This window comes from Cygnus atratus, chromosome 19 (genome assembly GCF_013377495.2).
Source record: "Cygnus atratus isolate AKBS03 ecotype Queensland, Australia chromosome 19, CAtr_DNAZoo_HiC_assembly, whole genome shotgun sequence".
In the NCBI taxonomy this organism is placed as follows: domain Eukaryota; kingdom Metazoa; phylum Chordata; class Aves; order Anseriformes; family Anatidae; genus Cygnus; species Cygnus atratus.
Genome location: NC_066380.1, coordinates 10,478,351 through 10,495,005, shown reverse-complemented (window position 1 = coordinate 10,495,005; position 16,655 = coordinate 10,478,351). Strand labels below are relative to the sequence as shown.

Genomic DNA, 16,655 nt, shown 5'->3' with positions numbered 1-16,655 from the left:
TTCCTCACCAAAGAAGAGGAGCAAGCCCTTTGATTAGGAGTGGAATCCTTTGGTTCTCTCCATTTCAAAGAGTTGTAAAGGGACCGGTTTCATGTCTCTTGGGTCTCCTGACTCCTTGAATGGTGATGCTGGGGGAGCTAGGTAAGCAAGCTCGATAGCCCCTCTCTACATCATATGCTCCAGGTCCTGGTGTCTCTGAAAGAAAAATAAGCAGTTCGTGTTGGTATTTCCCTTTGTATGAGTGTTCTGTAAGTCCAGTTTACTGCCTGCCAAGGAACAACCTGAAACCTGGCTGAAAACCGGGGGTGGAGGAGAGGTATGCTGTAAAACCTGAGGAAAGTGAAAGGTTTAGCCTTGCTTATTCTAAATGAGATGTACTTTTTGGCAAAACTAAGGAGGAAGGCCTTGCAAAGACCCCCCGGGGGCTGATCCTAAACCACCCCATCTGATGAGGTGTTAAGAACCTCTTCGAAGCTCAGCTATAATGTAATTTAACTACAGTTTTCTGGAGAGGTTCCTGTGTTTCAGGCTTGATGCTAGAAGTCATTGTACTTCGCAGAATTCGATACTTGGCTCTCACACCTGAAAACTGCAGAGCTGTTACTGTGGTACTGCTGGAGGGTGTGGGTGAAACCAAAATTCTCCAAAGATGCTGGGGAAGCCTTGTTCTGTTTCCAGCAAAGGCTGGTTTTTCTTTGGAGTGGCACAGCACAAGGGATGATGCATGATCTTTCAGGCTGTAGAAAGCTCTTTTAGAAGTAAAGTGAATTCATCCTGGTAACAATGCTTTAGCTGACTCTGGGGTATTATGACTGCACTTCACTTCAGCCCTAACAGCATCCTGGGGGGCTGGGGGAGAGTCCTGTTAATTTAGATCCATTAGATCCATTAGGCTGGGCTGGCAGTTTAGCAGAGGGGAGGTGGTTGCTGGAGGGAGGATGTGCAGGTGGAGGAATCTGGGCTGACCGACGTATTTACGGTTCCTGAGAAGATCCAGCTTTGTCCGCTGTTTCCTGATGAAATGCGGGTACATCGCTCCAGTGACTTGGGGGCTGCAGGTATTGCAGACAGGCTGTAGCGAAATGGGGGAAGAGATGACAAAAACAAATAAATAAATAACTTCTGTCAAGTCAAACACTCATGGCAGGTATCGACTTAAACTGTACATCCCAACCCGTGGCTGTCAGCGTGCAGGATTTTTTGCAGCCTCTTCAGCTGACAGAAGCAGAAAGCAGGAGAGCTTGTGCCTTTGCTCTTTCTTTTGCTCCTTCTCCAGCTGTTTGTGGGGCCTTTTTCTGAGGCAACCAGGGAGTAAAGTAGAAACAAGGCTGAAAACCCAGACACTCGCTATCTTTAATTTCTTGGCTTGGAGATTCCAAGCAAGGAACGCAGCCTTGGTGCTCTCTGAAGTGAGGTGTGATTCCTCACAGTCTGTAACCCTGCATGTTCCCCACCTCTCTAGGGACACAGCTACCAAAAAATCTCAGTTAGGTATGAGGAAAAAAATCTCTGAGTGGCTCCAGACTGCATTGGGGATGTGGTGGGGTCTCCGTCCTTGGCGATGTGGGGAGCTCAGCTGGGCAGGCTGGCTGCACGCTCAGCAGACGGCTGGGTCCCTTCCAGCTGCAGCTTGCAGCAGTTCCATGACAAAGCTGCACAAACACATTGCTGGAGAGGAGGACAGCCTGGCAGAGGACTGCAGCACCCCTTTCAGGAGCAATTTTAGTTTAAACAGGTTTGAAATGTTTGCTGATCCTGGTGTTAGTGGAGCTGCCACTGGTGTGAAGCCTGAGAGCTTTAGGAGTGCCCTGGCCTGTCCAGTGTCCCAGCGCACACACTGCTGGCTTTCCCTCAATTGACAGTCCTGGAAATGATTGGAAAAAGGACTTTTTTGCTGAAGGGAAATTCTCTTGGGGGCAGGATGTGTAACCTTTCCCATGCTACCTTAGGGCACGTGCTCTGGTAGAAGCCACGCAGCACTTGGAAGCAGGGCACTACCCTGCCAATAATTCATTTTTTCCCAACCCAGGCTTCTTAGAAAGGAGGCAAAGGGTTTGTTAAAGATAGTAACAACCTACATTAGCTCCATATTTTAAATCCATTTTCCCAATAACCGGGTCTGTGCTCTGACGCCAGGGTCTCTTCCCACTGTAGCAATCTGCACCTTCACAAGAAAAGAGGGAAAGGGACGTTGAGAAGCCCTGAGCCCTTCCCAGGAGACCTTCACTATGGTGGCACAAGAGCTTTGAGCAGTTTAAGGAGAATTGAGTGTTATTTCCCTGAGATAAAACGGGCCCTGAAGAGCCAAATCTTTGGAATTCACATCTTCCTGCTTTGTAAAATGTTAGGATGGAAAATCTGAATTTCGTTACGGCTCAGCGTGGGGTGCTGAAGCCCTGTGGGGCAGCTTCTGCCCATGGCATGTGCCGTACCATTGTGCACGGTGAAAGTGAGAGCTCATTACTGTGGGCATGGGGGTGGAGGAGGGCCGCATCCAGGATCGCCTGTGGGGAGGATGGGAGCCATGGGCCTGTGCTCAGGGGGGTGCGGGTCCCATTCGAGCAGCACGGCGGCATCCTGGTGGCTTTCCCTTTTCCAAACCAGGAGGTGGTCTCCATCCATCACCTCCTGCCACATCTCCTGGGGCCTTCGGGTCACTGTGTCCTTCTGCCATGTCCCTGAGGGCAAGGAACTGTGCCAATGGGGTGATATGGGAAGTGTAAGTGTCAAAAGGGGCAAAAAAAGCCACAACGAGAAAGGGAGCTTTTTCCAGCATGAAGGAAAGGAGGAGCCTGCTTTTCGAGGAGCTGCAGACAGAACCCTGGATGGAAACGGGACTTGGGCAGCTCGTGCCCACAGCTCACCTCTGAGCAGGGCAGCACCCAGCGCTTCACTGAGGGCTCAGGCAGGCTGGCATCCGCGCAGAAGATAAATGCAAGCACTACTGACAGCAAACCTCCAAAATGGAGCTAGTCCTACCAGCCCTGCGGGTATTTTGGGGGGAGAGGAAGACACATAGCATCCCCCAGGCTGAAGTCATGAACCCAAACTGCTGTGACCCCCTCTCATGCACCCAAAATTACTCACAGAGCTGGACATGAAACGTCGGCTGCCACTCACTCCTGCAGTAGCTGGCCAAGTGTCTGATCATTTGCTGGTGGCTCTCCATCGCGGGGCTGCCCATGGGGAGCCCTTTGCCTGTGGGCGACCTCACAGCCATGTTTTGTGAGGGCTGCGCTCTCCCAGCTCTCCTGATGCTGCTTGGGTGCTGCAGCCCCCACACGGGGCCCCTCATCTCATTACCCACCCCCTGGCAAACCTCAGAGAAATTGTCATCACCAGCACCACTCTGATCTCCTGGCACGATCTCTTCTCTCCTTCTGGTGAATAAGAACCCATGTGACCATCAGAAGCATGGTCACAATCATCAGAACTCACAATCATCAATAATGAAGTCACCCCCCTGATAAACCAACCTGTGTGTTCATTAATTCACTGCACGTGTTCTTTTCCTTTCTAGCTAACAGGGTACTTCATCGTGGATTTTACTAACTTTTCTCCCTTACAGATTCTTTAAAAAGCAAAATATTCTTTTTACCATGCATTTTGTTTCAAATCCAATGTCTTGCTTGGCTCTCTCATTAACCACAAAGACTTTGGCACATCGTACTTTGAAGGTTCGTGTGTCCGGTTAGCTGTCACGACGAAGGTGGTCGAGGTGGTCCCAAACGAGGGGCTGCAGTTAGGTACTCCCAGCATCTCGTGGGCCAAGCAGCTAATGACGGACTGCTCCACACACCTTTGTTTGTCTGATTTCTTGGGTCCATCCTTACGGTCCTGAGGCACCTGTGGGACCGCTCCACCACAGGAACGACGGACTCATTTTTTTTTTCCAAGATTTGCCTTTAGATGTAACGTTTGTCTCCTTGGGATGGTCGGGTCACCAGCTGCAGCCCAGCTTCCTTGCTCGTGTGCTCAGGGCACGGCCATCCCGTCCTGCCCTGTCCTGCCCTAAGGCGACCGCATGGCAAACGGCCCGTCCCCGGCTGCTTTACGCCTTTATTTGCATTTTGACCCAGAATTTTGGGGGCAGGCACCCTGCAGCGGCTTCCCTCGGTTTGTGAAACCAGGACTGGGGTTTCGGCCCTGGCCGGCGTCGCCGCGGCTGGGTGCGGGTGGCGGCGGGGGCAGCGCAGCCATGGCGGGCTGGGGCCACGGCATCGCTGCCGCCTGAGCGCTGCCGGGAGCGGGGAGGCCGAGGAGCCCCGAAGCGAGGGGAGGCGGCCCCGGGAGCCCCCGCAATGAGGAGAAGTTCCCCTGGGAGCCCCCGCAATGAGGGGAGACGTCCTCGGGAGCCCCCCGAAACGAGGGGAAATGGCCCTGGGAGATGCCCTGCGGGCGGTGAGCGCGCTCCAGCACGGGGTTGTGGTGGCTCGGGTTTATTTTGGGGGTGTTTCGGAGGTTTTGTTTTGTTTTGTTTTGTTTTTTTAACATAAGGCAACGGCCTCGGGAGGCCCCGGCGCCGCCTGTCAGAGGCGGGCAGCAGCCGCCGCCCCCTCGGCGCGCGGCCCCTTTAAGGCCCCCCCCGCCTCGCGCTCTCGCCACTGTTGGCGGCACAAAGCTTCCCGCGAACGTGACGTCAGCGCCCGCGTCCCCTTTCCCCCGCCCCCTCCCTCTCCCTCTCCCGCGCGCTCCCCGCACCTCCCTCCCTCCCTTCCCCCTCCCTCCCCACGCGATCCCGCGCCGCGCCGCCCGCCGATTGGACGAGGCGGCGGCGTCGCGAGAGCGACGCGGCGGCGTCGCGGCCTCCTATTGGCCGGGCGGCCGCGGGGGGCGGGGTCGCGGCGCCCCGCCCCCCGGGTGTGCGCGAGGCGGCGGCGCGTGGCAGCGGCGCGGCGGGGCCCGCTCCGGGCGGAGGGCGCGGGGCGGGGGGGCGGAGGCGGCGGCGGCCCCGGCCCGGCCATGACCGACTTCAAGCTGGGCATCGTGCGGCTCGGCCGGGTGGCCGGCAAGGTGCGAGCCCGGCCGCGGCCTGCGGGCACCGGGAGGGGGCGGGGGGCGGGAGCGGGGACCGGGACCGGGATCGGGATCGGGATCGGGACCGGGACCGGGACCGGGACCGGCCGCGGGGGGAGGGCACCGGGAGCGGGGCCGGGGGGGACCGGGAGGGACCGGGCACGGCGGTGGCGGTGGCCGCGGGAGGGGCGGGGAGGCCGGGCCCGGCGGCCTGGCTGAGGGCGGGCTGTGTGTTGCAGACCAAGTACACGCTGATCGACGAGCAGGACATCCCGCTGGTGGAGAGCTACTCCTTCGAGGTGAGCACCGGGCACGGGTGGCTGCCGGGTCCCCCCCGCTGTCCCCCCGACCCCCCGTATTCCCCCCCGCTGTCTCCCGGAGCCCCCCCCGGCCGGTCCCGCTGGCAGCCCCGGTTGCAGCCTTTTGTCGCCCCCAGCCCGCTCCCCGCGCACCTTTCCCGAAGCCCTTGCTGCCCTTCGGAAGCCGAGAGGTTTCCCTCTCCCGTAGCTCTGGGCGGGGAGCGTCTCCTGGGGTAACGCGTGGTGGGACCGGGGAACTTTTTCTGATGTCTGTAGACAGGGGGAAGCGTCCTCTGCTGAGACTTAGCGAGGGAAAGGGCTCATGACTGCGAAGCCCCCCGAAACCACAGCCCTGATGGGGCAGGGCGTACCCCGTGCTCAGCGCCCGGTGCTCAGCAGCCCAAGTGCTGCGGCAGCGCCGCTGCCAGAAACCACCGAGCTCACCCGTTCCTCCCCGGGGGTGATTCACTGCTAGCAGTATCACCGCAACGAGTGTGCTAACGGGGTCTGGTCCTTAGCATGGCTCAGCCCGCGAGCATTAGCACTAGCACGAGGAAGGACCACTGCTTGCACCAGCAACCCCTAACGAGGTTGGTGTAGGGCAGCGCCAGGCACGAAGCTGTGGCGGTTTGCTGGTGTGGAGGACGGATGACGGCCCCACGGGCTCGCCACTAAGTTCCCGCTGGTCTTAGCCCAAGCGGGACTCCTGCTGTGCAGAGCCTCCGTCCTCCCCTTCCCTTTATGTCTTCACAAACCGCAGTAGCAGAGGTTTGTTTCTGCTGGAGGTCCAAAACAGCTGGGATTCCATGGCGGTCCAGTGATCTGTAGGAGACGAGTGTGAAATGTTGGGTCCTTCCCTTATCCCTGTCCCAAAAGAGCCCGTGCTCCTCTGCTTGGCATTGGATTTTCTCACAGCCTTTCCCTTTTCTCTAGGCTCGCATGGAGGTAGATGCTGATGGAAATGGTGCTAAAATATTTGCTTATGCATTTGACAAAAACCGTGGAAGGGGATCTGGCCGCCTGCTGCATGAGCTGCTTTGGTGGGTATCGTGAGGAGAGCCGACCATGGGGTGCAGCTTGCTGCCCCTGTCGTGTATGTGGGGTCTTTCTCTGCTTTTGGTATTTCAAGTCTTCTCAGGAGGCTTGCAGCTGCTCTCTGTTAGAACCAAGCGCAGTGGGTGCTGTTAGATCTTGATATAGTCTTGTTGAGGCTCTGTAAAAACAGTATTCCCAGGGAAAACAGTTACAGGTGAGTATTATTCAGAGGGATCTTTGCTTAGACCTGAGAAATGCTTCACTTGGAGGCAGACAGGAGACTGGCTCCATTTAAATTAACAGGCGGAGACCTATCTTCTGGGCTTCTTTTGTCCTGTGATAAGCAGGTAAGTCTGGGAAGTAACAGGCCACTGGAGAGAGGGAACCTCCGATAAACTAAAACTTTAGGGATTTTTGTTAGTTTTTCTGTTTCCTGTCAGCTGCTGTGTCTTATTTCCCACGTTCCAAGAGTCATTGCTTGAAATCCTTTGTAGCTGCCGTTGAGATTGAGAGGCCAACTGTCATCTAGTGAGCTGTTACGTTGCACTAAGTGTGTTCTTCGTGGCTTTGTAGAAAAGACGGGATATGCTGAAGAGAACTGTTATTTGTCTTAAAAAGTCTTTTATGAGAAAATAAGCATGCTTTCTATTAAGTTCTGTAAACTACAACTAGAAGTCACAGTGCCCAAGATTTAGCTGTGCTTTCCTCATTGTTCCAGGTTATTTCTTCCTGGACTTAGTCCCTGTACAAGAGGGAGGGAGTTGGGAAGAATGTCGGGGACTATTATTATTATTTTTAATCTGCTCATTAAATAAGGATTTTAACCTGCATCTGTTAATGTTTAATCTTGTTGTACACATAACTTTGGTGAAAATTACTAGGAAGTTGGCTACAGTATGTGGGATAAATCAGACAGTCAGCTTCTGCTAACTGTGAACCTCATACAGTAATAATTGCAGTCTGCAAGTAGCACTAACAGTACCTGAAAATTATTCCAGCTGACTGTTGCAGGCTGTGTAGGTGATGACAGTCCAGCAGTTTGCTTATTACACAGCCCAGTCATTGCCTCTTCTGGTTGGTTTTACCTACATTAGGAAATAAACCTAATGTATTCAGTTAGGTAATTAAAATTATGTGCGTGCTTCAGCATATGCTGGTGTTAAAAAACAGGGATTTTGTGCAGTAGGGATTTCTAGTAAGTCACAGAGGCAGGGTGTAACTGTCGTGCAAGCAGATCTGCAGGTCTGAAGCTGCGAAGTCAGACTCGTTCACTAGGAAATACTGAGTATTTCAACTGTTTCTGTAAAGTCAGTTTGATCCCTTTGAGGATGTACGCTTTGCTGTGATCTTTAATTACAAGGTAACGCAAGGCACCTTAGTATTCCTTGTATCTTTAGAAAGCCTTTTGGCTACAGGTGCTGTGTAGTTACCAGCCCTACTAAACAGAACAAAACCGAACAGTGTGTGTACTTACCTGTGCTGGGGGCTGTTCTGAAAACAAACCTGAAGTGTTTTAGTGGAAGGTCCTTCCCTTTGTGAGCTGGAGCAGTGATCAAGGTTTTGGAGGCCTCCAAAAGGCGGGAGAGATGGGCAGTAGTGGTGTGCTCTGCTGGTGCCAGCCTCGCTTTCTGGGTAAAGTAAAAGCAAAGAAACTGAGTTACTGCAGGTAGAAGAGTTTAACTGTGTAAGTTAAGTGTTCCCCCCCCACCAATTCCATGTGTGTCCCATGTTCACTGCCTCCCTGCCCCCCCTCAAAAAAATGTGCTTGCTCTGAAAGCCAGATTCTGTCCTTTGGCTTAAGATACAGTGAGTGTGCATGTGGTCGATACTGTTGCAAGTAAAGCTGTTTTCTTTATTTCAGTTTAGTTAAGCAGCTGTTACTGTTCATGTAGTAAGACCTCCACATTTGGAAGCTTGTTGCTACCAAAGCTGCAGTGGTGATGGGGACTTTCACCCACTCTTCCCCCAAAGCTCTCCTGCCAACCCGTGCAGAGTGACCTGCGGTATGAAATGGGATCTCTGAAATACACCCATATTTGCTACAAATATTCTTTCAGGAAGAACTTTCTGCAGCCTCTCTTGTGCTTGTTTTGTTTTCAGGGTGCGCTTTCAGCCCCTCTGAAGCACGATTTGAATGTGTCTGGCTGGGTACCTGCAGAGTTGGCCTGTCGCCTTCTTGCCCTGCTCCCTGGTTAGCGATCCTAGCTTGCCATCTTTTGGCTGGGTGTAGTAATGTTCCCTGGGGAATGGAAGTGTTAGGAGATTAGTCAGACATATCACTAGCTGTGTGTCCAAAAAAATCCAAGCCTTTATATATATATATATATATATATATGTGTGTGTGTGTGTGTACTTACAGTTATAGCGCCTGAAACCTCCACAGTTAGGGCTCCCGTTGACTCAAGTTGCTGTTGCCTGTGCTTGGCACTTCTGTTACAGGCCTCAGCTCTCCAGTTAGCAAGGGGGAAGAAGAACTGCAGTGTACGGTTAATTCTCTGAAAAGTTTTGCTTTAAGTGGCTTTTCTGATATCCTGTAGGCACTTGAGTGTGCTGGGGAGGCAGAAGCTGTGGCCCTGGCAGAGGTGGCTGCCTGATGAACCCATCTTCTGTGTTCCCATCCACAAGGGAGAAGGCAGGGTTCTTCCATCGGCCTGTCCTGCACCGCACATTTCTGGTTAACTTCTGAGATAGTCCATGCTGCACGCTTGTGAAGCACAGTTTGAGGGAGAGGAGTGACACATGCTTGTGCATCCAGAGGTTGCTCAATTATGCACAGAGAAAAGGGACTGTCCTGAATTTGCTAGTGCTAATTCTGGCATCTCAGTCAAGTGCTATTGGGCTAATGCTTTTCCTGGTCGTCGGCAAGGCCAATTTCTGCTTTCCCTTTGAGACTTTTGCCGCTTGAGGTAGTAGAAGAACTGACAGCGATGTAGATGTGGATTTATACAAAGAGGAAGACAGGCTCTACTTGTGGATCTTACTGGTATTTACTTTGGGGGTGGGGGGGGTCGTGGGTGCAGATGCAGACTTTGGAGGAGCAGGGGTAGGCACACGGTGTACTGGTGTCCCTGACAATCTCTTGTAACCCTCTCCTTCCCCAACTCGGACCTTTCTTAAACTCTTGTTATCCAATCCATTTCAAAAAAGTTTCTGAACTTGGTCTTGGTCTCCCCACTTCCTTCTTCCAGTTTGCTCTTTCTCTGTGCTAGTCTCTTCCTCCCAGATTTCTCATTTGTATCTATCCCGTCTCTTGTTGGCACTCTGTCCTAGTCTTGGTCTAACGAACATTAACTCCTTCCCCGTCTCTGTATCCGATCAGTGGTTACCTTCATCTGTCTGGGTTGGTGTGCTTTCGTGCTTCTCACTTCGAGCTTTCGGGGCTTCTGATTTCCTTTGCCAGATCCTCCTGTAGCATTCGACAACTCAAAAGTAGCTCTCCCTCCTCTAGGGCCTTTCAGCGGACTCCTTTCCACAGTGTGCACTTTTTTTTTTCCCAAATGAAGGATTTTATTCCTTTTAACTTCAAATAGGAGAGCTCCTCCTGGTTTATGGAGTCCTGAAAGACTCCCTGACAGGTGGCTGCATACTCTGCCCTCGTGCTGGACTGCTAATACAAGAAAAATAATCTTGCCTACAAGCTAGAGTGCTTTTTCCCTCTTCTGCTGCCTAATGCTAGAACTTTGTAAAGGAAAAATCTACAATTCACCCAGGTTAAATTCCTTATGTCTTAAAAATTGAACGAGCCCTTTGAACTGAAACGTTCAGTAAGCACTGAGCTGGAAGCATCATTCGAATTAGGCTTGGGTAAAGTTGTCAGTGGCTGTTGGAGCGGTCTCCTCAAAGGAAATGCTGGGTAACCTTCAGAGAGTGCTGGCAGTTTGACGTTACCCTTCTTGATAGCCGCTGGTTATGTTCTCGTTGTGCTGTAAAGTTAGTTGTGGCGTAGCAGATGTACCAGGGCGCAATTTCTGTGCAAACCTTGTATTTGGATGGGGATCCCCACAAGAAGCAGTATGGAGGCTGGCCTAAGCACGAGAGCATTTGACAGTGGACTTGAAACTTAAATAGGGAAAGGGGAGCTGAGAAGTAGGTGGATTGGGAAATGACATCTGTTACAAGGCAGTAGGGAAAAATTGGTATGACTTAATGTGCAGCTGTCCTGCTTTGGTTTGGGTACGTTTCAGTAGATGTCTCCTGGTCAATTGTGGATTCATTGCAGGCTTTCTGTGTGTTGTGCATAATTAGTCTGAAGAACAAACATTTGCCTGCCCACTGGTGAAGCCCCTGTCCTGTTGCTTAAGAGACATCCTTAGTAAATAAAAAACTGACTCACACCTGTGCCAAACTTGCATGTAAACGTCTGACAGAAAATCCTATTAAAATAATAAAACTATTAGCTCCTTTCAAGTCTGCGCTGTTGAAATAAGTACGTAGGTGCTGTTGCATAAACTTGAATGGTAATTTCTGGAACTTTTGTTGCAATGTTCTTACAATTGAAATATACCATGATTGTCTTGACAGAATCAACTCATTTATAATGGAAATAATCTCCTGGAACAAATCTCGTTCTTGTGGGAGCTGATACATTTGAAATAGCCACTGCAGTCTGTTGACAACCTGAGTTTTACTGTTCCTATTTCAGTGACACCAGGCAGCAGACTAGAAGGCAGCATGTCTTGTGGAATTGGTATCATTCTTTACTTTTGGTTGTGGAGTCTTTTTCGTCACTGAGCTTCAAGCTGGTTTTGTTTCCTCCAGGGAGAGACACCGGGGAGGCATTGCTCCAGGATTTCAGGTGGTACATCTGAACTCAGTGACTGTGGACAACCGCCTAGACAATCTGCGCCTAGTTCCTTGGGGGTGGAAACCCAAAGCTGAAGATATCTCTAGTAAACAAAGGTATGTCAATATTTGGCAGGGGGATACCATCAAGAAATAATAATAAAAAATAAATTATTTTGCCTCTTTCATGTAGCGGTGTTCGTCTTGGCAGAGCCTCTTTGTTTGACCTTGGACTGCTTATGCATCACTGTCTCAGCGTTCTTACTGGGGACCAGAGTTAATGCTGACCATGCTAGCTATGAAGAGATAATCTAACCCCATGGTGTTATGTGGAGGTCCTGCTCTGCCAGATGTCACCACAGTAAAATAGTAAACCTGCATTCCCTTCTGCTTGAGTGGTGGCATTTGGGCATGCTGAATTCAGTCTGCAGTTTTTACTGGCTTGTATGTCTCATCCTCAGGCACTGACATTCTAACGCAGCCTGTAAAAACCAGCAGCTGCAAAATGCTTATACTTGGAAGAGTTTAGTTAGGTTAAAACTCAAATGAGTTCCTTGGAACGGCTTCTGTCAACGTTCGCTGTAGGTTGTGAGAACTTCCTATGTGTTGCATTGCACTGATGTTACTCACAGTGCGTCAAACTAATGGTAGGGTGGGTTTGTTTCACCTGTGGTGATATAACCCAGCTATGTTCTTTTTTGGTGAGAGGCCCATACCATACTAGAAACTTCTGTGCTGTACTAGAAGCTTCTCTTGAAACACCTGCGGTGCCCGTAAGAGCTTGTTACAATGCTTTTAAGAATATGTAGTGAATGGTACTGAATAGCAGTGATGCTATCCTCAGGTGGTTCTGGGGGTTCAAGTGCACAGAACAGACCTAGAGTCATTTACCCAGAAACAATGTTGCTTGATACAAATCTCTTGGTGCAAGTTTCATGAGATACTTTTAAATATTTTTTTTAGGTTAGAGTAACCCTCAAAGGATTTGTGTTAACCTTACCTACTCTGTTAATGAAATTGGAATTATTTTCCCCGTATGTATGGACTGAATGTGGACTTGTTTTTTTTAAAGGGAACAAAGTCTGTATTGGCTGGCAATCCAACAGCTTCCTACAGATCCTATAGAAGAGCAATTTCCTGTACTGAATGTAACACGATATTACAACGCTAATGGGGATGTTGTGGAGGAGGAAGAGAACTCATGCACATATTATGAATGTCACTACCCCCCATGCACAATGATTGAAAAACAGGTGTGTTCAAAAATGTTGGAAGTAAGCACGTAGTGGCTCAGGCTACCTCGTGCATCCAGGGGCTTATTCCTTAAAATATAAAGCTTTGTGTAGTCCATTGAGTTGCTAAAGACAATAATTCTCTTTAGGTCAGGTTTTCTTTGGCATGAATCTTTTCTGGTATGATTAAGGTTCTTACAAGTTCTTCATGAATATGCAATAAAGAAGTACTTTATCAAGGCTTTGTGGAGGAAAGATGAGACTTTAATGGTCAGTTTGAGAGAACGTTGTTTGGAACTGGAACAAGAAATGACCTAGCGGTTTACTGGGAGGAGTATAATTGCTGCAATGTGTATGAAAAGACAGGTGGAAGTGTTCCAGGTCTCTAGTGACCTGGAACTTGAAGGAGCTGTATGAGGCTCCTTTCTCCTATGAGGAGAAAGCATTGTAAGGCTTTGGGCAGTAGTAGAATAAAAAAAAAAAAAAAAAAAAAAACACCACCCATGCTTGACCCTTCATAAGAAGAGGATGAAGTTGCATGGCATTTATTCAGTGGGAGGAAAGCTAGTTCTGCTACTTTTCTGTAGGTAGATGAGATGAAGCATCATAAGGTCTTGTTCAAGGCTTGTACAGAATGAGATGTCTGAGGGCTGTACCTCTGTCAGACACACATCCTTATCTATGTATAAGAAGGGCTTTGCTTTTGTGATAATGATTTTGGCCTGCTCAGCATTTGTTGAGTGCTCAGTTAGGCTCACTAACACTGTGTTGTTTTTCCTAGTTACGTGAATTCAACATTTGTGGCCGATGCCAGGTAGCAAGGTACTGTGGGTCACAATGCCAGCAGAAGGACTGGCCTGCTCACAAGAAACACTGTCGGGAGAAGAAGCGGACCTTCCAGCAAGAGCTCGGACCGGAGCGATGACCGGGTGGCACAGGCCTCTTAGCAGCAGGATTCCTTCTCAAAGGCATTGGACTCTTGCTTTTGCACAGTAATGACAGACTGCTTATTGAAGCCAGAGGCACTGAAGAAGAAAATCCCTGTGATGCTTGAGCAGAACAGCTGACTGGACTAAGCCGGCTCTGACTGGTGCTGTGGAAAGGGATTGGGTCTACCCTTCCAGTATTATATTCTCAAGCAAAAAGACTACTGTGGAGGCTCCAGGCAGGAAGCTTCTCATTATTTATATGTTAATACGTTTGTAAACTCATGTACAGTTTTTGTTAGAAACTCTTGATAGGACTCATTAACTGTAATGTGCAGATGACAACACATTGTTGGCCTAAAAGTTTTAAAAAAAGTCATGTAGCAAAAGCTTTTCCTCCCATGTGGCTAGAAGTATCTGTGGCTGTGCCAAGGCCAGGAGGCAGGCTCCAACATCAGCACTTGCTCTGGAGAACTCTGCATGGAAGCTATATTTAAAAAAAAAAAAAAAAAAAGGCAAAGTAAAGGTTGGAATGAATCACTGTCTACTCTCTAGTTTTCTCCTGTTCCCTTCCAGTTGCTTTCAGAGCACAGTCACACTTGAATGTTGCAGATACCTACTCAGTAGGAACCAGTGCACCAGAAACTGGAACACGGTGTAGGGACCATCTGGGATCCCCGCGTGCAGGCAAGCTGTAGCGTGCCGCTTCCGTCGGAGAAGGGTGCTGCAGATCGTGCTGTAAGCGGACGGTATTTTTAGAAAGCTGAATTGGCTTTCTTGTTACAAAACCTTTGTATATAGAGTAGCTGTAGGGGAGCTCAGGTTGTCAGCTGTGTGTGGATGTGGTTGCCTTTGTGGCTTCCCTGTAAGCATAGCAAATAGTGATGTGCAGATATGCTTAAATGATCTAATATTTGGTGATTTGAGTTATTTATTTGTTTTTAAAGAGATACCATCAAACCAAGAATCACTTTGATTTTTTTATGAAGTAATAAGTAAAATAATATGGGAGGAGGATTTGAGTTGCAGAGTACATGCCTGTTTTTCTTTACAGATGTTTTGTCGTGTATAATCTGATTTCTTTTCTCGTTTTTCCTTAAGGAGTGTCAAGTGATTTTCCTGAAGAACTAAGTGGATAAGTTAGTACCAGGTGTTAGTCTTGCTTTGCAGTTGGAAGAATGTGAGCTGCTGAGTTCTTAATGCAGAGCATTTCTCCGAATGCTTATTGAAATAGGTGTTCAAAAATTTTTTTTTGTGAAAGCTGATAAATTTGTTTTCCAATCGAGATTCACTTTGCCACTTCGTGTCGCAATGCTGGTCTTGCTTGTGTGCCATTTGTTAGACAACCAGACTGCTGTGGACTTGCATTATTATGTTTCTAATATCTGCACAGGAAGCTCTTAATTATGAGTATTTGGGTGGGTTTTTGTACTTTGCCTTTAAGCATCTTAGTAAATAACCTCTGAAGTTCCTTGCTGGCAGTTCACTTGGTAGATACCTTGTAAGGTTGCAACTGTTGATTCCTGGTTATACCATAACTTTTCTGTTTAGGCAGCCTAAAACGCCCCAAAGTATGAAGAAGTTGAGCAGGACCTAATCAAACTTTTCTATAGCAGATGATTTTTTTTAAGGAAACATTCAATTAGTTAAATGAACTGTACAGTTTTTAAATATAAAAAGGGACAAAAGGAATAGGTTGTTTTTATTCAGGGTAATCCTCTGAAAAGGGCATTGACTCTTGCCTTTCTAACAAGCTGGTATTTGACATGCCAGTTTTTCGTTGTACTGGCAGTAATTATGATTAGCAAAATGAAGTGCGGTCTTGGAGCATTTAAACACTTCTGCAGCACCGAGCAGGGAAAATGGCCATGTTTAGTTGTAAGTGGAGAAACAAAAGGCAAACACTGGATGAAGTCTTGATGAGACAAAGTGTAAATTTCTCTTGAGCAGCAGATGAAGGAAGGGTGAGACTCGTGCTAAGGAGCGCAAAAATAGGGTGGTGGGTGGGTGCTTGGGGCAATCCTGGTCCTGGTGCATGGGGGAGGGAACGCGGTCACTGGGTTAGGTCTGTCAGACCATCAACCAGGTAATGAGTTGCCTGGATGAAACAGTACTGCCTGAGCACCCTGGAAGGCTGGATGAGATAACAGAGGTACTAAACTGAGTGCAGCCATTGACTCCAAACCTGCCTTGTGCCAGAGGAGGGAAGTGGCTACAGGGATTTTGACCTCTATAAGCTGTGATGCCTGGCAAGTTGTTTGAGGATCTGATGATTGGTGTGGTCTTTAGGAGACAGAAGGCTGTGGTCCAGGTGCACACAGTCCTTTGCCACCAGCCGTGTTGCCTGCCATTCGCAGGCCCTTGTGAATGCATGTGGCATCTTGTGCAGCTCATCCATGGCTGGCAGGTCTCCTGCTGATGGGTCGCCCTGGTCTCCCTCAAGTCCCAGGAAAGGGTGAGTGTCTCTGGCAGCCAGCTCCAGGACCCTTGGGCTCTGGGGCCCTTTAAGATTAGAGTCCAAAGAAAGATTTTTGTCACAGTTGTAAAGTGGCAAATCCAGCATGTGTCAAGAGCCTGCAGAGTTGCTGATAACAGCAACATAACGGTGTACACATGTGTAAGCACACCAAGAAATGTTGATACTTCCCACCCCAGGTATTCTTCATATCTAGGTAGGGTGGTACTGCCTATCTGTCCCAAACACTCAAAAGTCACAATTCAGACTGATAGAAATGACACCTGGCTTAAGGAACACAGTCTGAAATAATGTATTGCAGGCACAGTGTTCACCTTCTGATATTTGAGCCTTTAATACACCCATGGGGTTATACTTTTAAGTTTTCCTCTGTGGTGATGACGTATTTTTAAATGAAACTGGTGAAGGAAAAAGGGCAGTTCAAAGAATTAACTACGCGCAGGTGGCATGGAAATGGTGTAAGACATTGCCTTGGGGCTGGGAGCAAATGTTTACCACCTATCAAAACAGGCTTGAGAGAGGACAAGAGGAAGCTGGTGTGATTAAACAACAGAGTGTGGGATGCTCTTAGAGCAAGAAGAAATCCTTTATAAACTGAACTTGTGTCCAAGTGCAGAAGATGGGAAGAATAACATTTGGCAGGTTAAATGTGGAGAAAAAAATAACACAAAGGAAAATGGAACTTGAAGAATGTTCAAATTATAAAACACACAGGTAATTTTGAAACATCAAGAGCAGGGAAACTGCCCGAGTCAGACATGATGCACAGTAAAGGGCAGGTCTGGCCTGAAGATCCAGCAGGCAAAAAGAAGTGAATTGTTTACAGGTGTGTTCACTGTGTAAGAGCTGAGGGAATTCACACAGGAATGCTTCCATATGGGGAGCTCAT

General features: G+C 49.0%; 1 protein-coding gene across 2 annotated transcripts; it reads left to right on the top strand.

The window, feature by feature from the left end:
- The first annotated feature begins 4,331 nt into the window (after positions 1-4,331).
- ZMYND19 (zinc finger MYND-type containing 19) lies at positions 4,332-14,712 on the top strand. 2 transcript variants are annotated; one of them, XM_035564697.2, is made up of 6 exons: positions 4,332-4,401; positions 5,256-5,315; positions 6,249-6,355; positions 11,109-11,249; positions 12,205-12,385; positions 13,146-14,712. In XM_035564697.2, exons 1-6 carry the CDS (start codon positions 4,333-4,335, stop codon positions 13,287-13,289), a joined length of 702 nt encoding a protein of 233 aa, XP_035420590.1. In that variant the 5' UTR covers position 4,332; the 3' UTR covers positions 13,290-14,712. The 2 variants fall into 2 exon arrangements, with proteins under 2 accessions (XP_035420590.1, XP_035420591.1); XM_035564698.2 differs by lacking the exon at positions 4,332-4,401 and adding an exon at positions 4,922-5,013 and having other exon boundaries at positions 13,146-14,711.
- Positions 14,713-16,655: the final 1,943 nt, after the last annotated feature.